Here is a 22781-nt window from a genome sequence, read left to right on the forward strand (position 1 = left end):
CCAGATTGTCCTTGAACTGTTGTTTTCTGGACATTTCTGAGTCAACATCTGGCACCATCAAGCAGAAAAATGTGAAAATTAATCTAAAATCCTTTTCCGGTTTCCCTCAGCTGGACGTGGGCACCGTCTACAATGAGCACCGTAAGTCGAGGCTTCAGTATCGGTTTAGATTTTAGCTCATTCTGAACGTTTCTGTGCTTCTTCACACGTTTCAGGACACTGCTTCTTGAGGAAATGGCTGCTGCTGTGTGACCCCGATGACCTCTCTGCTGGGGTCAGAGGTTACCTGAAGGTCAGCGTGTTGGTACTGGCAGCCGGAGACGAGCCGCCGGTGAGTATTATAGCTGTAAAACAAAACTCCTTGACAGAACCAAACATGACCATTTTTGTCTTTTTAAAATGATTTTTTTATGCATTTTCTTGAGAAAGTTTGCAGTTTCTCCTGTCCTGACGTAAATCTGTTGTATGGATATTAGTCTGTTTGGCTTATAAGCATCTTGAATTTTGTTTTATAGGAAACCTTTTTGAATAAATGTAACATTTTTGTTGTTTAACATGCTTTTTCTGTCATGTTAGCTACATTTAACCCGAGTCTAAGAACAGGTAAGACAGAATAAAGCCAATATTTATAAAGGAAGTCCAGTCCCACCAACATTTTTTCCTGCTTCCAACACAAAGTTACCGTTTTGTTTTGCCAGAAATGTTTGATTTTATTTAAGCCGACATGTCATGAGCGACAGTTTACAGACTGTGCCGAGTCTGGACAAAACGTTGGAACCAACCAGTTATTGGACAAAACGAGAAGAAGAAGAAGCCATGAAAGTTTCCAAACGTCTGCCACAAAGCAGCCAATTGTCCATGAATCAGCGTCAAGCGTTATCTATAGTTGTTGTTGGACGTTTGTCATGGATGAATGTTATGATGATATAAAATATACAGAATAAAACCACTAATATTTGGTTAAATGTTCCTGAACCTGACTGACTCGGTTATAGTAAACGTTAAGTATAGATCCGTCAAACTGCGTGTTGAGTTTGAACACATTTATGTTGGATTTTTAAAGGTTGGAGGGAAAGTGTTTATCGTGTTGGTCGTGTTTCCAGGCCGATAAGCGGGAGTGCGTCGAGGAAAAGGAGGACATCGAAGGAAACCTGCTGAGGCCGGCCGGTCTCTCCCTGAGAGGAGCCGTCTTTTCTCTGAGGATCTTCAGAGCCGAAGACCTGCCACAGAGTTAGTCTCGGGCGTGCGCTTCGTTTCTCTCCCTGTGAAGCAGAAACCCATGAGGTAACCCGTTTGTTCCTGCAGTGGACGATGCCTTCATGGACGGGATGAGGCAGATCCTCGGCTTCGACTCCAACAGGAAGAACTTGGTGGACCCCATGGTGGAAATCCACTTTGCTGGCAAAACGGTGCGACTTCTCGAGGATTTCCATCGTATTTGTTTAATTTGAACCAAAGATTACGGCAAACTTCCACACAAACAAACATTCAGAGTGCGTGTTTTTTTTTTTTTTTTTTTTTCAAATCTTACAGGTCTGCACCAAAATTCTGGAGAAAAATGCCAACCCCCAGTGGAACCAGAACCTGGCCATGCCTATCAGAGTGAGACTCACAAACAGCTTTTGTGCTGCAAAGTGGCTGCAATGCACGCAATCATTAAACTGCATTTCTCTGTTTGTTTTTTTTAGTTTCCCTCCATGTGTGAGAAGATGAGGATTCGAATTCTCGACTGGTGAATTCCAGCGCGTTGTAGTCGGTCAAATGTTTGCCCGTTGCATGAAATCTAAGCGTTTAGAGACTGGCTCAGCACGGAAATATTTACTTTCAGGAATGTTTTACAGTTTGATTTGTATGCACTGGAGTGGGCTTTAATTGGACATTGTAGGTTAGACATTGTGGTGTCCAATCCTGGTCCTGGAGGGACACCGTCCTGCAGGTTTTAGATGTTTCTCTGCTACCGAAACATCTAAAACCTGCAGGACGGTGTCCCTCCAGGACCAGGATTGGGCACCACTGGTTCAAACCAACTTCGCTGCAGTTTATTTTCTCACACTTCCTCCTTAATGGACCAGTTTGGCTCTGCAGAAATCACACAAAACAACAAAATACTGTCTGCTTGTAATTTAATCTGAAGAATGAGGTACGCTGTCGGTCACAAGTAGGCAAGAACTTTGGACACAGTGTAACAGTCGTTGTGGTCCACTGGTGAAGCGTGGTCTCCTGATAATTTGAAACTAATAACATATTATTATATGTCGTTGTTTGGCTTTAAATGAATGTTTAAGAGTTGTTTTTTCTTCCCTTCTCATTTCAGGGACAGAGCCAGTCACAACGACGTCATTGGCACAACCCACCTCTGCATGTCTAAGATCTCCGCCCCGGGAGGAGAGATAGATGGTAAGGAAACCAGTCCGAGCTGGTCTGAACCAGACTAACGGGCAAATCTAAACCGGTCCAGACTGGACTCGACTGAACCGGAGGGTTTTTACTTTCACTTGTGACTAAACAAGCAAAAGATTCATAAACAGACTCTGTTCTGTCCTTTGACCGGCTTAAAGCACTCGGCTGAAATTAAAATACATCTTTAATTCCTTTACGCCAATTAACTGATGAGAAAATAGGTCTGTTTGATTTGTGGTCCGGTCAGAAATGCCCTCTTATCTTTAAATGTGCAAATTAATCAGGTTTAGCAGCCGGAGACGATTACCTGATTAGCTAATGTAGCTAACATGGAGACAAACATCTTTCTGTTGCGTTTAAATCTGCTGCAGCTTGTTTATTTGTTCCAGTTGTGGATCCACAAACAAACTGGATGATACAACAAAATAATGGGTCCAAACCTAATCTTGTTGTCTCAGGTTGGGTAGTAAGAAATAAAAATACTACCACAGAGAGACCAGAGCTGAGAATATGTTGTAAATCTGGTATTCTACAGATAAATTATTGGTAATGACCCTTTTTTACTCTGGCTTGTTTCTTGTAGTAGCTAATGCTAATGCTAGTTGGCAGATGTTGTTTATCTGGCTGACATGAGGAAATACAAGCAGAGGAAAAACAATTAGGCTGCGTTCCATTTCCCTCGGAGGTCAGAGGTCGGGTCTGGGAACGACCGAGTTCCAGTCACAAGTCAGAACGTCAGTCGGGTTCTCTGATGGTTCTGCTCAGAAATTAGGCTTCTTTCAGCGATGCGGGTCAAAAACAAGGATTTTCTCTGCCGTCTCTGCCTCCCAGCACCGTGTTGAATGTTTCCCTGTCGGGTGGTTTGGTGGTTTAACGTAAAGCATGGAAATCTCCCAGGTGAAACGCACGGAGACTAACCCGGTGATGTCTGTGCACTAATTACTGACGGTGGCTTGGAAGTAGCTCGATTCAGAGAGTTTGTGTCAAATAACACGTGTTCACGTTAAGGCACCAAACGGTTTGTTGCTCATTAATGTTCTGGATAAATCAGAATAAAGAACAGCTGCATTTTTTTGGCATGTTTGGGTTTTGAGCTGCGTTCAAAGACCTCTGTTTCCTCTCTTCCTGAGTTTAAACGTCTGTAATTTGTTAACCGTCCTTCCTCTCTACGCATTCAGATGACACGACTCCTCGGAGCGTCCACTCTGGCAGTACGTCCACCGTCCTCTCTACACCACGTTTGTTTTTGTGTCCGTGCAGATGTCAGATCATCTTTTACTCCAACTTTGTCAGAATCTCAAACCGTTTTCAATTATCTCTAAATTCTGCTAAGATTTCAGAAATGTCCGATCCTGCATCTCCAAATTGATCATTTTACTCAGAAAGTTCTTCAGCTTTCATAGCTTTTCCATTTTGACCTTCTAATATAAGTTCCTGTGCTCTTTCTGTCACTGCAGTTGATGACAGCCTTGGTTTCCTGCCGACATTTGGTCCGTGTTTCGTCAACCTGTACGGCAGCCCCAGAGAGTTCACCGCCTTTAATGACCCTCACGAGGCTCTCAACCTCGGAAAAGTAAGCCTACACCAATTTAACAAAAAAACATGAATACCATGGTTAATCTCTTTATGACATTTATTATCAGGATCTAAGATCGACCAAATTATTCCCTTTTTTTCTGATTTGTAGGATATTCAAAAAAATGTAAAATAAAAACTAATAAGTTTAAATTCAGTTTAGCCTTCAACTTAGAATTTGTCTTTTTTTTTGTTTTGTTTTTTTGTTTAAATGATCCACGTTGCTTCTTAGGGAAGTTGGTGTTTATTTCTGACTTTTTTATTTCCTTTTTGATTTATAAGAAACTATTGTGATGTCAAAACTAAGATAAAGCAGGTGATGGATGGATGAATAAATGGATGATTGGATATATGGTAGGATGGATGGATTGATGTTGGATGAATGGTTGGTTGGTTGTTGGATCATTGGTTGGTTGGATGGATGGATGTTTGATGGATGTTGGATGGAGGGATGTTTGGTGGTTGGATATGGATGGATGGATGAATGAATAATGGATGGTTGGATGTTGGATAGATAGATGGATGGTTGGTTGGTTGATGGATGTTTGGATGGATGAATGAAGAATGGATGGATGTTAGATGTTGGGGTTTGTTTGGTTGGTTGGTTGGACGGATGGATGGATGAATTAATAATGGATGGATGTTGGATGTTGGTTGGATGTAAGGTTGGATGATGGATGGATGTTGGATGTTGTTTGGATGGATGTTGGATGTTGGTTGGGTGGATGGTTGGATGTAAGTTTGATGTTGGTTGGATGGATGTTGGATGGTTGGACGGATGGATGGTTGGATGTTGGTTGGATGGATGTTGGATGGTTGGATGTTGGTTGGACGGATGTTTGGTTGGACGGATGTTGGATGGTTGGATGTTGGTTGGACGGATGTTTGGTTGGATGTTGGTTGGACGGATGGTTGGATGTTGGTTGGACGGATGTTTGGTTGGACGGATGTTGGATGGTTGGATGTTGGTTGGACGGATGTTTGGTTGGATGTTGGTTGGACGGATGTTTGGTTGGATGTTGGTTGGACGGATGGTTGGATGTTGGTTGGACGGATGTTTGGTTGGATGTTGGTTGGACGGATGGTTGGATGTTGGTTGGACGGATGTTTGGTTGGATGTTGGTTGGACGGATGGTTGGATGTTGGTTGGACGGATGTTGGTTGGACGGATGACTCCTCGGTGCTTCGGGCTTCTTTCTCTCCATTGAAACTGTTGACCTGAGAACAAAAGGACCTGAAGTTGGACGTGTTTTGTCTCCGTCTCCGGTGTCGTCCTCTCTGTCCGTCAGGGCGAGGGCGTGGCCTACCGAGGAAGAGTTTTACTCGAGCTGACCACGAAGCTGGTGGACAAGCTGGAGCAGAAGACCGAAGACATCTCCTCAGATGACCTGCTGGTGGTGGAGGTGAGCGGAGGAGACGATGGAGAGACGAGTAGACGGGACAAATTAAAAAGCGTTAATGACCTTCCCTCCCCGCCTCCTAGAAGTTCCTGAGGAAGAGGAAGTTCTCCCTCTTCGTGGCGTTTTACTCCGCCACGCTCCTCCAGGACGTTGACGATGCCATCCAGTTCGAGGTCAGCATCGGTAACTACGGCAACAAGTTCGACTACACCTGCCTCCCTCTGGCCTCCACCACCCAGTTCAGCAGGGCCGTGTTCGACGGTAGGTCAGAGGTCAAAGGTCAGCCTGTAGAACTGCTGTGTTTTGTGGGTTTGATAAAGTCTCGGCTTTGTTTTGTGGTTTTCTTGTAGCTCCAGGTTGATGTTTAGGTTGCAGTTGCAGTATTTCCTGTTTCATCACCGTCGTGTAATTCATCTTCCCGGGTTCTGCCGCTGAACACCGCTCAGCTGCTCCTCGTTTGTTTTTATTGTTTGGTTTCCTTTGTTTGGCACCAGATTAATGTCTACGTCTTCGTTTTTTTGTCTCCTAGATTGTAGAGCTATTCCTCTTAGATTCATAAGGACTGCTGCGACTTATTTGGATTATCTGCTCAATAATTAACTAATTACCTATCTGTCAGCTAAGTTAGTTAATCTGTCTCTGGCTCCTTACAGAGTTGTTGTTGCTCAGAGTTCAAACCCTGAACCCTCTTGATCTTCCCGTTCCTAAAGCATGTTGATCGACTGGGATGTCAGCAGCGATAAGTGATATTATAAGTTTTTAAAAAATTAATCCATGGGAAGCATATAAAGCAATTAAAAGGGGCCAAAAATCGAGCCTTGAGGTACTCCACAGCTAAGTGGCTGGAGTTATTTATGCCCACACGAGTCGAGACACGAAGGATAAATATGATCTATTGTGGTAAAAGCTGCAGGGCAGCAGAATTATCTGAATCTACGGCTAAAAACAAGTCATTAAAGACTCTTAAAAGAGCCTTTTCTGTGCTGTGGAGCAGTTTTATAAACAGTAATAATAATAATACTGTTTAAATCTGCAGCTGTTTAAAAACTACCTTTCCTAACGAGTTTCTTTTTATCAAAAAGGGGCTTGTACCAGTGTTCATCTGCTCTACTGTATTATTATTATTATTATTTCTGATGAATGTTTTTAACTGGTGCTGGTTGTATTTCAGCGGCCGTGTTTCCAGCTGTAACTGCAGCTTTTGTTGCAGGCTGTCACTACTACTACCTGCCGTGGGGAAACGTTAAGCCGGTGGTGGTTCTGTCCTCGGACTGGGAAGACGTCCGACCGAGGATCGAGGCTCTGAACATGCTGCTGGCTGTCATCGACAGGCTGGTGTGTTTCTGTGCCCCTGACCGTCCTTACACGCCTAACAGAGGCTGCTTTTACTCAGGAAGCCATGTTTGTTTGAATGCGTCCAGGAGGCAAACCTGCAGCGGGTGCAGCTGGAGGTGAAGGCCGGCAGCGACCTGGACGAGGTGGAGCTGCGAGTCGTGGAGCTTTTGGATCAGCTGATCGCAGACTGCAGGTAAACTCCTCGTCGAGGACGCGGTGGACACGCCAGCTGACGAGCCCGTCCGGACTCGCGTGTCTCTGTCTCTGTCCCCGGCAGCCAGGAGCTGCCCTCCTTGGACCAGTGGCAGTGTGTTACCCCTCTGGATCGCTCGCTGAGACGCATCCGCAGCCTCCACCTGCAGCAGATAGTCGCGGCGGCTGTGGCTCTGAAACACGGACCTGAGACCGAGCTGTCGGCGGTCCTGGAGCAGGCTGAGGACTGGGCCAACAGACTGAAGAGCATGGCTGAGGAGGTGCTGCCGGGTTCGTACGGCAGGTCGCTTTTAATCCCTGCAGCGGAGGACTGTAAACGTTGTCCTGTTTGTCTGCTTGTGTCCCCCAGCCTCAGAACAGCCTTCCAGACATCGTGATCTGGATGCTGCAGGGCGACCGCCGGGTGGCGTACCACCGGATCCCGGTGCACACCGTCCTCTTCTCCCAGGAGCACTGTGGGAAACACTGCGGGCAGCTGCAGAACGTCTTCCTGAAGGCACACACCCCCTCACACACACACACACACACACACACACACACACTGTGAGATGACTTGTGACCGACCTGTCGTGTCTTTGCTGTTCAGCACCCGCAGGGCAGCGGCGGAGAAGCCAAACTTCCCGGTCAGCTGAGGGTGAAAGTTTGGTTCGGGTTGGCCGCGGACGTCAAACACTTCAACCAGTACGCCGAAGGGAAGCTGTCCGTCTTCGCCGAGACGGTGAGGAGCATTTTCTTACTGCAGCAACACAAACGGAACGCTTCGGTTCCGTCTCCACTGAGCCAAACCTGCACGAATCTTTAAAAGTGGTTTTCTGACGATCTGAAGGTCTTCGGCTGCTTTTCACTCGGTTTCCATTCAGGATCTGATCACTTTCAGAGGATTCTTTGCTTCTGAACTCGGGCCTCTGAATCTGTCAGGTATAAAAAGCTTCCTGAACTTGTGTCGACATAATAAAAGACTCCTGTCAACAAGAACCACCGTGTTTAAAAGCCTCCAGTGCGCCTTATAGTGTAGAAAATAAGTTACCTAAATTACAAACTGTTGATGAAGTGATTCAGCCTCACATCGTTGGTTTCCTGTATTTTTTAGTTTTCTTTGTGCTCTTTTAGCTGTTTATGTATCAAATCGTTCAGCTTGATCAGGAGACGGGTGCTCTGACGTTTGCTTTTTGTCGTTTTTATTTACGTTTTCCCCACAGAAATGTTTTCAGCTTTTAGCTACTTTAGTTTTTTGGTAGCCTTTTGCTGCTTCTAGCTTGTTTTGCTACATTTAGCCTTTTATTACTTGTAGGCAGCATTTTGCTCCATTTAACTTTTAGCTCGTGTCTTGAGACTTTTAGCTTTCGGGTCCTCTCCGGACCTCTCAGGTCCTCTCCGGTCCTCTCGGGACCTCTTGGATCCTCTCAGGTCCTCTCGGGACCTCTTGGATCCTCTCAGGTCCCCTCAGGTCCTCTCGGGACCTCTTGGATCCTCTCAGGTCCCCTCAGGTCCCCTCAAATCCTCTCGGGTCCTCTCAGGTCTTTGCCAGGTTACAGACACGCAAACCGCAGTGTGTCTCCACGGTCAGCTACGAGGAGACAGAAAAAGACAAAGTCCAAAGAAATCCCTGAAGACGAGTCGATCAGATCCACTTTTAAAGAAGTGAAATCTGAAACCTTCAGAGACGGTTTGAAGCCTTTCAGAACATCGTGTCTCTGGAGCCGTCTGGTCCTGCTGAAGACGTGTTGGTGTTTGACGTCCCCTTGTCTCTGACCCTCCGCAGTACGAGAACCAGACTCGTCTCGCTCTGGTGGGAAACTGGGGGACGACCGGTTTGACGTACCCCAAGTTCAGCGACGTCACGGGCAGAGTGAAGCTGCCCAAAGACAGCTTCAGACCGTCTCCTGGGTGGACGTGGGCCGGAGACTGGGTCATCAGCCCCGAGAGGACGTGAGTCTGTTACACCGTCCTGTCTCTGTCCTGTGTCCGTCCTGTCTCCTTCGTGTTTCTGTCCTGTCTACGTCCTGTTTCCTTTCTGTCTTTGTCCTGCTTCCGTCCTGTCTCTGTCCTGTGTCCATCCTGTCTCTGTCCTGTGTCCATCCTGTCTCTGTCCTGTGTCCATCCTGTGTCCGTCCTGTGTCCGTCCTGCCTCTGTCCTGTGTCCGTCCTGTCTCTGTCCCATCTCCGTCCTGTTTCTGTCCTGTCCTGTTTCTAATCTGTCTTCGTGCTGTGTCCGTTGTGTCTCTGTCTTGTCTCCGTCCTGTCTTTGTCCTGTCTCCGTCCTGTCTTTGATCGTGTCTCAGTCTTTTACACCAGCTTAGATTAGAAAATAAAAGTCCCTCAGAGGACTTCCTCCTTGAGCAGCGCGGGACACGGCGGGACATGGCGGTGAAGAGACTGACGTGTTTCTGTCCGTTTGTCTCCTTCGTCTCAGGCTGCTGTTTGACGCCGACGCCGGTCACATGACCTTCACCGAGGAGGTGTTTGAAAACCAGATGAGGTTACCGGGCGGACAGTGGATCGGCATGCCGGAGGGCTACACCGACGTGGTACGTACCGGGGGGCGTTTCCCGCTCCGCTCGGAGCCCGCAATCCTGAAGCCGGCGTGTTTGTGCCTCAGAACGGCGAGAAGGCGGTGCCGAAGGACGAGGTGGAGTGTCCTCCGAGCTGGACGTGGGAGGAGGTGGAGTGGAGCGAGGACTTCAACAGAGCGGTGGACGATCAAGGTGCGCAGACAGACCGCCGTCCGCCTCGCCACCCGAGGGGGAGGGGCTAAACTGACGAGTCCTGTGGTTTCCATCAGGGTGGGAGTACGGCATCACCATCCCTCCAGACCGCAGGCCCAAGTCCTGGGTGCCCGCCGAGAAGATGTACCACACCAACCGGCGAAGACGGTGGATCCGGATGAGACGGCGAGACCAGCAGAAGATGGAGGCCCTCAGGAAGGTAACGATGCGCCGATCAGACGCCAGCAGCTTCAGTCCGTGTGCTGGAGTCTGAAAACTGTCCTGAAACCCCTGAGAGGAAAACCAATCAAACGTTCGAGGGGGTCTTTGAAGCAGCTGACGCTAGCTGGAGCATTTGTGATGCAACCTGCGGCAGAAATCTCAGTATTTTCTGTAACTAAAGGTTTCAGCTGCTGGAAGGCTTTTGAGACAGGAGCCGTTTTAAGATGGCGGCGGTCCGCTTTGGTCTTGGGCCAGCTCTGTTTGGGGTCGATGCTTTTATTTTGTGAATAAGGACGAATATTAAGAGGCGTAATGCCTCCATGATGCAGCAGCTAAATACGTTTCTGTAAAAAAACGATGGCGTTCACAACTGGGTCTGGATGTCTACAAAACTTTCACTTTTAGAACGATTTCAGCTCCTTTTCAACTGAAAGCTGCTCGACGTGTTGCTGAAATAAGGACCGAAACTCATCTCAGTGTACGACAAGTTTACAATTAAACAACTTATTTTTGTCGATTGTGACCCAGCACACCAGGGTTACGGATCAAATAGGCCTTATCCGTGTCGTTATCCGTGAAACTGAAGAGGTTTGTTGAAGTAAATTAAAATAAAAAACAGAGTTCTCCTTTATTTTCTTTCCTTACTTTTGTTAGACAAAAAGAAAAGCAGAAAAAAGTTCAGTTTCTTGTTTTTTCCTCTCATGTGAGGAGCTGCAGTTTCCTCTTCCGACCACTAGATGGTGCTCAAGCTGCACAAATCACAGCATGAAGATTTCACAGATTTCTGACCTTTGCTGTTTTCCATTAAACAAACGAAACGTGTAAGTCCGTGATGATGAACAGATCCACCTCTGGAGCATTTTAAAATCGTGTTTTGTTTGTTTTTGTTTCCTCAGCAGCGTCCGGACGAGGCGGACCGGGAAGGCTGGGAGTACGCCTCGCTGTTCGGGTGGAACTTCCACCTGAAGCCCCGGAAGACGGACAGCTTCAGGAGGCGCAGGTGGAGGTGCCGCATGGAGCCGCTGGAGAAGACCGGACCGGCGGCCATCTTTGCTCTGGAGTGCTCTCTGGTGAAGCGGCGTCGTGTTTTTAAAAAACCAGTTGGATTGTCCTGAACTGTCCGGTCCTGTAAAACCTGAACCCCAAACCACAAAGAGACGGGTTTCATGAATATTTCACTTTTTGAATCTGCTACCTGTTTTCTTTTTTCCTCCCACAGAGCAGCATAGAAGACAAACACGATGACAAGTCGGTCACGACCACTTTCGGAGTCAACAGACCAACCATTTCCTGTTTCTTTGACCGTAAGGAAGCACTCCCACGCCACAGATCTGCTGCTGCTCCTTCCTCCTTCGGCTTTCTGACGTGTTTCCTGTGCTGTGTGTGCAGGCGGCACACGCTACCACCTACGCTGCTACATGTACCAGGCCAGAGACCTGCTGGCCATGGACAAGGACAGCTTCTCAGGTACGGTGCGGTGAAGCGGGAGACTTTGGCTCCATCTGCTGGTGAAACGGCTCCATTTGTCTCTCAGCTTGTGTTGAAGATCAGGAACTTTTCTTTTTTTGTGCTACCGACCACCATGAATGGCGGGCGATCATGTAACTCCCCATGCGTGTGCGCTTGTTTGTCTGTCTGTCTGCTCAACCTTAGCGAACCCAAAAATGGCTCCACCTCAGTCAGGTTTACAGACACGGAGCTGAAGTTCAGGGTTGCTGAGAGGCGTCCTCAACGCGTCCTCTGAGGGACAACGTGTCGCATGAGATGCCTGCAGAGCAGAGAAGAAATGAAAGTAAACGTTTGTTTTTTTATGGTTTCCAGGTCCTGGTGGGACGTAGCGTTAGCTAGCTAACAGTGGTTAGCAAACATGGCTGCCAAGCTAATCGACCTCAGCTGAGACTAAAACGGCCACAGTTAGAAATATAAATAAACCGTTTATCACAGCAGCTGTCGCCGTGTTTTACAGGCTTGGCAGCCATTTTGGATTTCGAGGTCAAGGTTGTGAAAAACCTCCGACCTTTCGGGTTGGACTTCTGACGATGTTCTGCTGGAGTTTGTTCCAACTCGGAACCTGAAATTTTCCAATTTACGGGCACAAACGAAACCTAGCTTTAGCTTGATAAGAACATGGCTGCCGAGCTAATCGACCTCAGCTAACACAAGGGTGTGTGGCGGCCATTTTGGGTTTCGAGGTGAAGCTTATGAAAGGTTTCCGACCTTTAAGGTTGGACTTCTGACTTAGCATTAGCTAGCAGTTAGCATCTAAAGCTAAGTAAGTTTGTGTTTTTGTTGCAGGTTCAAATGTCTGTGAACCTGTTCAGCGGGACAGCAGTGAGCCGATGGGATGTTTTTGTGTAGCCATGGGAGAAGAAAGGGGGGGTGGGGTATCAGTACTTAATGCTTTAATTATCAGAAAGCCCAGCTGCTGTGAGTTCATCAGAGCTCCGCCGCAGACAGAAAACAAGGCTGAGCAGCAGACAGATGATGGATGAGATGCTGCAGAACTGAGGGAACGTTGGAAAGGATTCTGATGATAAATCACTATCTCCCTCAGCCTTGTTAGCTCATTTCCACACAGACGGTGGAATGGAGTACGGCTGATGGTGGGCACGGTCAAAGATGGCTGTCAAACACCAACGCTCCCGTCGCGTTGATCTGGAACCAGCAGCCATCAAGCAGAATCGGCCGAAGTGAAGAATTCGCTCCACATTCTGGCAGGAATTTTAAAAGGGACCGAAAGTCTTACAGCTTTGTAAGAATCTTGTTTGAATACACTCTGAGTCCGCCTGAATTCACCTCAGATACGATCAGAAAGGCTTCCAATGATCCAAACTAAACGCAGCCCGATTATAAAGAGTGTACGTAAAGTGTAGGAAGGCCCCGAGCGAACCGGGAATGTTGCTGGAACGATCCCTGATGGGTATAAAATCCTGCAGAGTCTATCCTGTTCCTCAGCCCATCCACGGACGCCGTTCCCTCCCTCCCTTCTCCTCCGGTGCCAGCTGCGCTCGAAGGCGGTCCCCCTCTGTGCACGGCGTTAGGGAGGCCTTACCGGGACTTCTCCTCCACGCGAAGTCTTACGTCTTCTGAGCTTCAACCTAAAACATCTACTGAGAGCTCAAACTGTCGCATGAAGTTCGACCGAAACAAATCCAACGAGCGGCTCCGAGGCTGAAAGGCGGCGGGCGACGTGCATTCCTTCAGATGTGTCAGTCTTTCCGTCTGTAATCACGTCCTTCCCTCCGGGCTGTTTGTTACTGTTTATATGAGCTAATGGGCCTCTGGGAGCGGGCGCTAATTGAACGGGTCACCGTGGGTGGCGTGTGTGTGTGTGTGTGTGCGCGCGCCGCGGGGTTAATTGAGGACTGGTGGGAAAATGCATCTTAACTTGTGTTTACTCTGATGCTAACGGCTCCGCGGAGACACGTTACTCAGCCTAAAACAACAAACTGCCCAGTCTGTGTAACTGTACGACACACACACACACACACTGGAAGCTCTCTCTGTGTGTGTGTGTTAATCATTTAGGAGAGTGGCTGTGACCTGCAAGCCTTCTCAGAGCGGCGTTCCCAGCGCTCCGACTTGAGCGCGGCATTCCCAAGCTGCTGATGTCACCGGATAGTTTAAACACATTTCCTGCCACACTTGTGAGGACCGCGGTTAAAAAGCGTTCGTTGTTCTCAAACAGAACCTCTTTACCCGGCGTCGGTCCAATCTGACTCGTTTTATTTCAGGAGTAAAACTCAGAAATTAAAAAACTCTAACAGAGAGCCGTACGAGGAAACGGCCAGTTTGTTTGTTCACAGAAAAGGCTATAAAATACAAATTGTCTCAGTTGGGGACAGCGAGCTCCGAGTTTTTTATCTTTAGATGAAGATGAAATTTCCCCGTGGAAAACAACGTGGTTCTGATGAAACCCGGCCCAGTTTGGAGCTCAAACGGCTCAAAGAAATCACGTCTGAAATCACTTTTTGACGCCTTTTATGGTTTCGACACAATCTCAGTTTAGGTTTAAAGCTTTTTACCGCTTTTATTTTGACAGGTGATGATGTCACAGCTCTAACCTTTGAGTTCTCTAAACTGTCAGCGTTTCTTTAGCAGGTGTTCTGATAAAACATCTGAATGGAGACGTTTTTTTGTCCTCTCTCACCCGGAGTGTCTCTCGCCGCTCGACCGTCAGGGTCCTCTGCTTACTTTTCAGTCTGTGTGTCTCTCCGCTTCGTTTGGGTTCGAAGTCAGGGAGTGAGAGACACACAGGCGCGCGGTTACCATGGTTACCGCGGTCAACGTTTCATCTGATTGTCTTCAGACTTCTCACAGTTCATGCATCAGACTGTAGGTGTTGTTGGAGGTAAACAGTGACCTCATCGGAAAACTCAGAATTATTTTTCTTTAACTTTATTATTTCTGTAATTAAAACGGATTTTAAATGATCACCACTAACAGCAGCTGGGTCTCGTTGTTCCAGGTAACCTGGAAACCTTTGGATAATTCGATGTTTTTCCTGAAAGTGGGGCGGTTCTGTCTCCGCAGACCCCTACGCCATCGTGTCCTTCCTCCATCAGTCCCAGAGGACGGTGACCGTCCGCAACACCCTCAACCCCACCTGGGACCAGACCCTCATCTTCTACGAGGTGGAGATCTTCGGGGACCCCGAGGCGACGGCGGCGAATCCTCCCAGCATCACGGTGGAGCTTTACGACGAGGACTCATACGTGAGCGTTTGAGCGAAAGCTGCTCCGTTTTCGGTTTGAGCCGCTGGATCTGACTCTGACTCCTTCCAGGGAGCGGACGAGTTCATGGGTCGCTGCGTGTGCCGGCCGTCCCCGAGTCCCTCGCCGCGACTGGCCTGGTTCCCGATTTGCCGAGGAGACAAGAGCGCCGGCGAGCTGTTGGCTGCGTTCGAGCTCATTCGCAGAGAAAAGGTCAGAGGTCACATCGTGGGCACCGTCAGACAGTCGGCTCCTTTTAGCGTTTCTGTGCTTTAACCACGAACTGAAACTGGTTTATCTGTCAGGGTTAGCATACGCGCTAAAACTAAATCTGCCTTTAACAAATTATTGTGATAAACAATAATGTTGTTTGGAGGCCGTTTTAAACTAATGTAATGATAATAACCTAATAGTGACAGTACGTCCTCTCAGAGATTTATAAACTTTACTTTCAAAAGAACACTTAACTCCGGAACTGGAGCACAAAATAAACAAAACAACTGAAAACAAAAATAAAATGGACTCAGTCTTGAATAAAACCTAAATACAACCAAAACAGTACAGATTATGAAGTCTGTAAACTAAACTACTCTTCAAAAAAAAAAGAAAATCATTAGCAATCATTCTTTAGCTTGCTAACTCCCTGCGGGAGCTAGGTATGAGCCGAGGCGCCTCGGCTGGCTACCTGAGGCGATAGGCCACGCCCCCCTGACACTAAGAGAAAGGGAGGGGCTCAGTGAAGAGCACCGGAGCCTTTTGTCCTCCAGTGTCTTCAGGAAAAAGAGACAGAGACACGAAGGAACGATAACGTCGACAAATGAAACTTATCGACCTCATTTTAATTTATCGTTGATCGCGACAGGCCTACGCTGCGCTCCTAATCAGCTCGTTCAGGAGCCGGCCTCGTATCGTTCCAATAAAACCTCCAAGACCAGGTCTGTGGGACCGAGTGAGGCCGACAGACTGAAAATATTCTGTTCAGATGCTGAACGAGCACGTCTTTATGCTAACAATGTCCAGAGCAAAGTGCCTACTAGCATCAGCTAAAGCTAATGTTAGCCACAAAGTAAAGGGACGTCCGCACAAAGATCAGTTTTTATGGCTGCGTGCTCGGTGTCGCAGGATAAACTGCCCGGCCAGAAACGGTGTTCATATCCAAACGGCTGCACCTGATTCGAGCTCTGTTATAAAATTAACTGAACCGTAGACTCAGACGTCCTCTTAAAACTCCTTTTCTCTCATCTGTCTGATTCTGTCTCCACAGCCGTCGGTTCACCACCTTCCAGGACTAGAGGTCAGCTTGTCTTGTCTTTACATCTTTCCTGTTGGTTTTTGAATATTTTTAACCACTAAACCCAGCTGGTGTCCCCTACAGGGAGACTTCGTCAGCTCGACCCACGTCCTGGACGAGGTAAAAACACAGACTGCATCAGAAGTTACATTATTTCCTGATAAATGAATTTAATCAACCTGAATTTTCTCTGCCTGGTTTGCTTCTTTTTATCATTTTGTTTGTTTGTTTTTTTTCCTCAGCTGACGTTTCCACGATTCCTCTCTGAAAACCTGCAGCAGCAATGGGTACGATCTGTTCACCCTGTTTGGTGTCTTCATGACAGATCACCTCGTCGTAGCGCTTTATTTACAGTCAGATGTTAGATATGTGTGCTGCTTCGGTTAACGTGTCTTCATGTCAGTGTAACAGACCGCAGCACAGGTTTGACTCGTTGTGTTTTCGTGTCCTCTACCCGTCTCTGACCTGCGCTCCCGTGGACAGCCGGAGGAGTCGGACCTCCCTTACCCCCCACCTCAGAGGGAGCCCAACGTCTTCATGGTTCCTCAGGGAATCAAACCTGTTCTGCAGAGAACTACCATCGAGGTACGGCCAGGAGGAACTCCTCCTGCGAGCTCAGGGAGTCCGATGTCTGTTTGTTGTTAAAAATTAGCCTGTAAATTAGGACTAAGCTAATTATAAAATGATAGATTCTGCTTTAAGTTCTGCTTTAAAACAGGTTGGTTTTGTTGTAGTTATAAGCAGTCAGTGTCTTACCTGCAGCATTTTTAGCTAACAGCTATTTGGGCTAAAGCTAACAGCTATTTGGGCTAAAGCTAACAGCTGTTTGGGCTAAAGCTAACAGCTGTTTGGGCTAAAGCTAACAGCCGTTTGGGCTAAAGCTAACAGCCGTTTGGGCTAAAGCTAACAGCCGTTTGGGCTAAAGCTAACAGCCGTTTGGGCTAAAGCTAACAAGATGTTAGCTGTGTGTAGCTCTTAGCTTGACTGTGAGTGTTTGTTTGACGTCGAGGAGCTGCTGGTTTGGCTGTTAGGACATGCTGAGAGCTCAGAACTAATTAACTAAACCCCATTTAAAATAAAACTATTACTTTAAGCTCTGTTTCATTATTTTGATGTTAATTGGCATTTCGTTAAGTGATGAATCAGCCGAACAGCAGGTTTAACAGAAACTCTTCTCTTTCCATCTTCCTCTGTAAGATCCTTGCCTGGGGCCTTCGAAACCTGAAGAGCTTCCAGTTGGCGAGCGTTACGTCCCCCAGCCTGCAGGTGGAGTGTGGAGGCACCATGGTCCAGAGCTGTGTCATCCGCAGCGTGAAGAAAAAGCCGAACTTTGACATCAATACACTCATCCTTGATGTGGTAAGAGTGCAGGGACACACTGCACATTGTAATCAGAGCACAGACCCTCTGCTTTCATGGCTAATGAGAGCTGTGCTGTAATGTGGTTTGCTTCAGTCATTTATCTTCATCAGCGAAGCCACAATAATGGCAGCAGAAAGGAGGATTCTAAGCCTCCTTCTGTTTTTCCATGAGAAGTTCAAATCTTTTGGTAGAAAAGCAAAACCTGTTCGTTGAGAGGTTTCCAGCTCAGCTTTAGAGCGAGTATTTCTACAGACGAAGGGTGGGGAACATTTCCTATACTTTACATTATTAATGCAGCATAAATATAGGGTGGAACCTTTTATCGTGGCTATGGTGAAAGTCCAGATGCCGACCAGATGCTGTCAAACTGGATGCAGCTGAAACGCGAGGCCATAAAGTCAACTGATTATGATGCTTCATAAAACACACATTATTCATGTAGTTGGCCTTTAATCATGAACCCAGAGAGGTTTAACTCCTGGTAGCTGTTAGCTTGACTATAAGTAGCTTTTAGTTTGACTTTGAGCAGCTGTTAGCTTGATTTAGCCATTAGCTTGACCCTGAGTAGATGTTAGCTTGACCTTGATTAGCTGTTAGCTTGACTATGGATTATTGTTAGCATACCTTTGAGTAGCTATTAGCTTAATTTAGCCATTAGCTTGACCCTGAGTAGTCATTAGTTTGACTCTGGGTTGCTGACAGGCTAGCCTGACTATAAGTAGATGTTAGCTTGAGTGTGAATAGCTATTAGCTTAACTCTAAATAGGTGTTAGCTTGACTGTAGTAGGTGTTGGCTTGACTATGGATTAGTGTTAGCTTAAATCTGAGTAGCTTTTAGCTTAACATAGAGTAGCTGTTAGCTTGGTTTATATATTAGTTTGACTCTGATTAGTTGCTAGTTTTAATCTGGGTAGCTCTCAGGCTAGCTTGATTTTAAGTAGATGTTAGCTTGGCTCTAAATAGGTGTTAGCTTGACTATGGATTAGTGTTAGCTTAACTCGGAGTAGCTTTTAGCTTTACATAGAGTAGCTGTTAGCTTGATTAAGCCATTAGTTTCAGTCCGTATAGCTGTCAGGCTAGCTTGATTCTGAGTAGATGTTAGCTTGAATCTGAAAAGCCATTAGCTTGACACTGAGTATCTGTTGGATTAATTCTAAGTAGCTGTTAGCTTGTTTTGGCCACTGACTTGACTTGGAGTGGCCATTAGCTTGACAGTGATGTGGTCTTAGCTTCAGTCTGTGTAGTTGTTAGCTTGACTCTAAACGGGTGTTAGCTCAACTATGAATTAGTGTTAGCTTAAATATGAGTAGCTTTTAGTTTTACATAGAGTAGCTGTTAGCTTGATTCAGCCATTAGTTTGACTCTGTGTAGCTGTCAGGCTAGCTTGACTCTAAATAGCTGTTAGCTTGACAGTGAACAGCAGCCCAGCTATAAGTTCTAAAACAAATAAATGACAAATAATGAAAACAAAGTTGAGATAATTAAAAGAAAAGTCGTAGTTGGTAACATATTCAGGATAACAAACCCAAAACTATTAGTTATAAAAGCACAGAGAAGTGTTTTATTGTCATAAAAAAGCCAAAGTTCATTCATGTCTGCACCTAACTTCACTTTTATTCACTCATTTAATTTATTCAACTCAACCTCATTATGTAAATCAAAAAGTTAGTTTAGATACCTGTTTTTACATTCCTCCTGAGTGTTTCTTCTGAAAGCCTAAACGAAACATGGACGCGGCGTGCACATTTTTCCTCGCGGCGGCAGCTCCAAAATGGGCTCGAGAGTTTAAAGTTAACAGTATTAAGGTTTAAAGTCAATCCCCTCTGTGTTTTATTATGACAGCTTCAACTGGAGTTTGGAAATTTTCACATATTTTTCCCTGAAACACGGATCCAGCTCGTTCTGTTTAATGTTAACAAGATTAAGGTCCCGTTTTTGACCACCACAAGGGTTTGACAGCCCTAACCGGACTGTGGAAATATGCACATTTTCCCCTTAAACTCAGCCCCCCCCCCCAAACCCAGTCCAAACATTCATCGTTAACAATATTAAAGTCTTAAGTTGACTGCATAAGTGTTTTCTTATGCCAGAAGAAAATGTGACGTCCACAGTTTCCTCAGATACGAGTCTTTGAAGAGTCTAACCGCCTCGTTTTAGCTCTCCCAGCCCAATGTCTGCCTCTAACATCGTTAGGCTCACTGCTTTAAACCCAGAGAGGTCAAACAAATTAGACTTACTAACCAAACATGTTTGGAGAAATTTTAATTTAAATATAGCTGCTGAGGCCTGTTTGAGACTTGCTTCCTTCAAGCCAGAGAAGGAAATCTGTCTGCTGAGCAAACCTAAAATAACTGCGATCATCATTCTGCTCGTTCTCTGAAGCTGGAGAATAAATCTTCTCAACGATCTGAAACGATTTCAGATGACAGAACGTCTGTAAACAAAATAAAATCAGTTGAACGGCTGATCCTGTCCTTAAAGTCTGTGGAGAACCTTTACAAACTAAGCAAATTTAAAACTATTTGTTCCAACAACAGCCATTTTCAGCATAATAGCGATATTTATTTATACCTAATAACATGGCTGAAATCAATGTAGGGTGAAAAAATGAATAAATGCAATAAACAGTTTTTGTAAGACATCCACTTGTTTGAGGAGTAAAGCTTGACTCTGATTAGCCGTTAGCTTGACTCTGATTAGCCGTTAGCTTGACTCTGATTAGCCGTTAGCTTGACTCCAAGTAGTTAAATTTATGCTTTGGGTTAAACAGTTTTGTGCACTTTCAGAATCGATGAATTGAGTCGTTTTATCCTATAGGTAGATGAGTCTTTCAAAAGTCGTAATTATGCCCTGATTGGACGCTCAAACAGCAACCAGAGCCAATCAGCGTCAGGCAGGCAGGTGGCATAACCAATTCGAGTCTGGAAACTTAGAGAGAAAGCCTTTTTACTTGTTTCCTCTGATTGATTTTATAAATACTGGATCACCGTGGTGTTTTCTATCCTTTAACGTTCTTCTTCTTCTCGTTCTTTCTGTCCTTTGCTTCCTGTTTGCAGAGACTTCCCCGTGAGGAGCTCTACATGCCGCCGATTGTCATCAAGGTCATCGACAACCGTCAGTTTGGCAGGAAGCCCGTGGTCGGTCAGTGCACCATCCGGTCGCTCGAGGAGTACCGCTGCCCTCCCGAGGAGGAGCGAGCGCCGGAGGAGGAGGAAGAGGAGCCGGACGGATGGAGACGTAAGAGACGGGACCGCAGACAAAGACCCAAACTACGGATTCGCCTTAAAACCGGCTTCTGTTTGTGTGTCAAGGTGAGACGTCTGAGTTCACCACCGGAGAGGTGTTTATCGACATCGATGATCAGGAGCCGCTTGTTCTTGACCAGGTAAGACCGGCTGGTTGGTGAACCTCGTTAAGCTGCTGCTGGTTAACGAGAGGAATGTCTGCTAAAACATTTTACGACACGACTACCTTCAAATATAAATAAATTACCAAAACAGTCTTCATACTTTCTGACTTCCTGCTGAAAATGTGAAACCTGAAGGTTCCCGGCACAATATCTTTTAACGTTAAACCAACTAACAAGCAAAGATGTCGCAGCTGTTGGAACCGTTGATCCATCGACTTGTGCGCGTCGGTACTTCCTGTCATGGGATCGCAAACCTCAAGATCCTACGAAGAATAGAACTGAAATGGCTTCTCCAAATAAAGCAATGAAAACAGAAGCTGGTGTGACGAGTTCCATCGAATGTTCACTGGATGTTTCTCCGTCTTTTAGGAAAAGTTGTACCGTGTTTCCCTGACTATAAGGCGCACTTAGAAGCCTTCAGTGCAGGGTTGTTTAAAGACCGAGGGAGGAAACCGGATAAAAACCCACGCAGACACGAGGAGAACTCCAATCAGAAAGACCCCGAGTCCAGTTCAGTCCACCGGAGTACACTTCAGAAATGAAGACCGGCGGATTTGGACCAGTTTTTAATATCTTTTGTTTGTCACTAACGTGGTTTTTAGACCTCAGATGTTCCCGTGCAGGCGTCAAAACGAAACTCATGACCAAAGTCAGACGGTTTGAGAAACTCTGAGGCAACTTTGCACAAATTTTAAGACCAACAAAACAAGTGTCGCACATATTTATTTTTTTAAACAAAATTCAGACAACCGGAGAAAGGACATCGACCCCCAGCGAATGTTTGCCAGCTCATCCCAGCGAGACGCCGGCTTTAGTTTTACTTCATTTTATTTCTTAACCCCAGATCTCTACCACGTCTGAACAATGTTTACCATTTATCTCATCGAGACGGTGGTTTATTTACCCAATCTTCTTGGAACGAGACTAATCTGTTGCTGCTCACTTCTCGCTCAGGATAACTGGGAGACGGTCACATTATGTCCGTATTCTTTTATCAGAAACATTTGGATGTTTTTCGCTTTGAACTGTGCTCCAGGAGTCCTAACGCTACGTTAGAAACCAGTAAATGCAGCGTGGCAGGTTCTGGAAAAAGCTCCGAACTAATGTTTGAGAGTAAAAGGTTTGAAGTTAATGAGCTTCAACGTGAAAAACCACCAAAGTGGCCCTTTAAAGGACTGCAGAGAATCAGAGGACTTCAGTGTTTTAAGGAAAAAACTCTCATAATTTCAGTTTCACGTCTTTTTTACCTTCTCCTTTTTGTCTCTGTCCCTTTTTGTATTGATAATTTATTGGAGCTTAGCTTAGCTTTCATGCTAACATGATATTTAGGATTTTAGGGACTTGTATCCCGCCGAGCCTCGTTGTTTAAACCCTGACGCTGTTTCCAACCACATGCAGGAACTCGCCCGTTCGGTTTTAATGTTGACCAACATACGAGGTTGAAAAAATGCACAGAATGAGCGCAGATAAATCCGTCTGCGTCCGAGGGCGTCGTGACTTCACAGAGGGTGTCGAAACTGCTGTTTACTCCCCCCGACACCAACACCCTCGTCTAATTAAAGGGCCTTTCACATCAAAACAGCACAATAAGCTGAGTTAAACCACAAGTTTATTGTCTAAGTTCTCAACACTTGTTGCTGTTTGGAGCAATGCAATGATTTAGTGGTTGTAATTTAAAAAAAAAAAAAACAAAGTTCAAAAGTTGGTCAACAATAAGCAGCATTGTCTCACGTCGTCATCTGTAGAGCAACCAAAAACCAAACTTTGAAACATGTTGACGACGTCAAAAAGACCAGTTTCCTTCACTAGACTGGTCTTTTACGTGCGCCTTATAATCCGGGAAACATGGTGCTAATAGCAGAAAATAGCTTGTTTTAGATTTAATCCTTGAGTATTTGGTTTAGAGACTCTGGTTAAAATATTTAATCTGTTTGTTGACGCAGATCCTGCTGCCGTCCTAATGGCCTAACCGCTAACGGCTAATCAGAGTCAAGCTAACAGCTTATTAGAGTCAAGCTAACAGCTTATCAGGGTCAAGCTAACGGCTTATCAGGGTCAAGCTAACGGCTAATTAGAGTCAAGCTAACGGCTTATCAGGGTCAAGCTAACGGCTAATTAGAGTCAAGCTAACGGCTTATCAGGGTCAAGCTAACGGCT

At 46.0% G+C, this 22781-nt stretch overlaps 1 protein-coding gene across 8 annotated transcripts in view; it reads left to right on the forward strand.

Annotated features, from left to right (window-relative positions):
• The window catches only part of dysf (dysferlin, limb girdle muscular dystrophy 2B (autosomal recessive)), a 64112-nt gene that overhangs the window by 16124 nt on the left and 25207 nt on the right, over window positions 1-22781 (forward strand). For 4 of the 8 annotated variants that reach the window (XM_017437474.3, XM_017437477.3, XM_037976681.1 and 1 more), the window contains exons 10-41: window positions 111-141; window positions 216-331; window positions 1104-1230; window positions 1306-1409; window positions 1534-1602; window positions 1689-1732; window positions 2315-2397; window positions 3579-3611; window positions 3858-3973; window positions 5265-5378; window positions 5459-5636; window positions 6586-6710; window positions 6797-6903; window positions 6988-7183; window positions 7273-7419; window positions 7510-7641; window positions 8686-8852; window positions 9337-9451; window positions 9523-9628; window positions 9706-9848; window positions 10747-10920; window positions 11070-11154; window positions 11240-11317; window positions 14384-14565; window positions 14635-14775; window positions 15827-15856; window positions 15938-15973; window positions 16096-16140; window positions 16337-16438; window positions 17051-17212; window positions 20272-20452; window positions 20527-20600. In XM_017437474.3, coding sequence (XP_017292963.1) covers window positions 111-141; window positions 216-331; window positions 1104-1230; window positions 1306-1409; window positions 1534-1602; window positions 1689-1732; window positions 2315-2397; window positions 3579-3611; window positions 3858-3973; window positions 5265-5378; window positions 5459-5636; window positions 6586-6710; window positions 6797-6903; window positions 6988-7183; window positions 7273-7419; window positions 7510-7641; window positions 8686-8852; window positions 9337-9451; window positions 9523-9628; window positions 9706-9848; window positions 10747-10920; window positions 11070-11154; window positions 11240-11317; window positions 14384-14565; window positions 14635-14775; window positions 15827-15856; window positions 15938-15973; window positions 16096-16140; window positions 16337-16438; window positions 17051-17212; window positions 20272-20452; window positions 20527-20600 — 3543 coding nt within the window. The remainder of the gene's footprint in view (window positions 1-110; window positions 142-215; window positions 332-1103; window positions 1231-1305; window positions 1410-1533; window positions 1603-1688; window positions 1733-2314; window positions 2398-3578; window positions 3612-3857; window positions 3974-5264; window positions 5379-5458; window positions 5637-6585; window positions 6711-6796; window positions 6904-6987; window positions 7184-7272; window positions 7420-7509; window positions 7642-8685; window positions 8853-9336; window positions 9452-9522; window positions 9629-9705; window positions 9849-10746; window positions 10921-11069; window positions 11155-11239; window positions 11318-14383; window positions 14566-14634; window positions 14776-15826; window positions 15857-15937; window positions 15974-16095; window positions 16141-16336; window positions 16439-17050; window positions 17213-20271; window positions 20453-20526; window positions 20601-22781) is intronic. The other 4 variants (XM_037976682.1, XM_017437480.3, XM_017437479.3 and 1 more) reach the window with 2 other exon arrangements.

Source organism: Kryptolebias marmoratus, linkage group LG7 (genome assembly GCF_001649575.2).
Source record: "Kryptolebias marmoratus isolate JLee-2015 linkage group LG7, ASM164957v2, whole genome shotgun sequence".
NCBI classification, from domain to species: domain Eukaryota; kingdom Metazoa; phylum Chordata; class Actinopteri; order Cyprinodontiformes; family Rivulidae; genus Kryptolebias; species Kryptolebias marmoratus.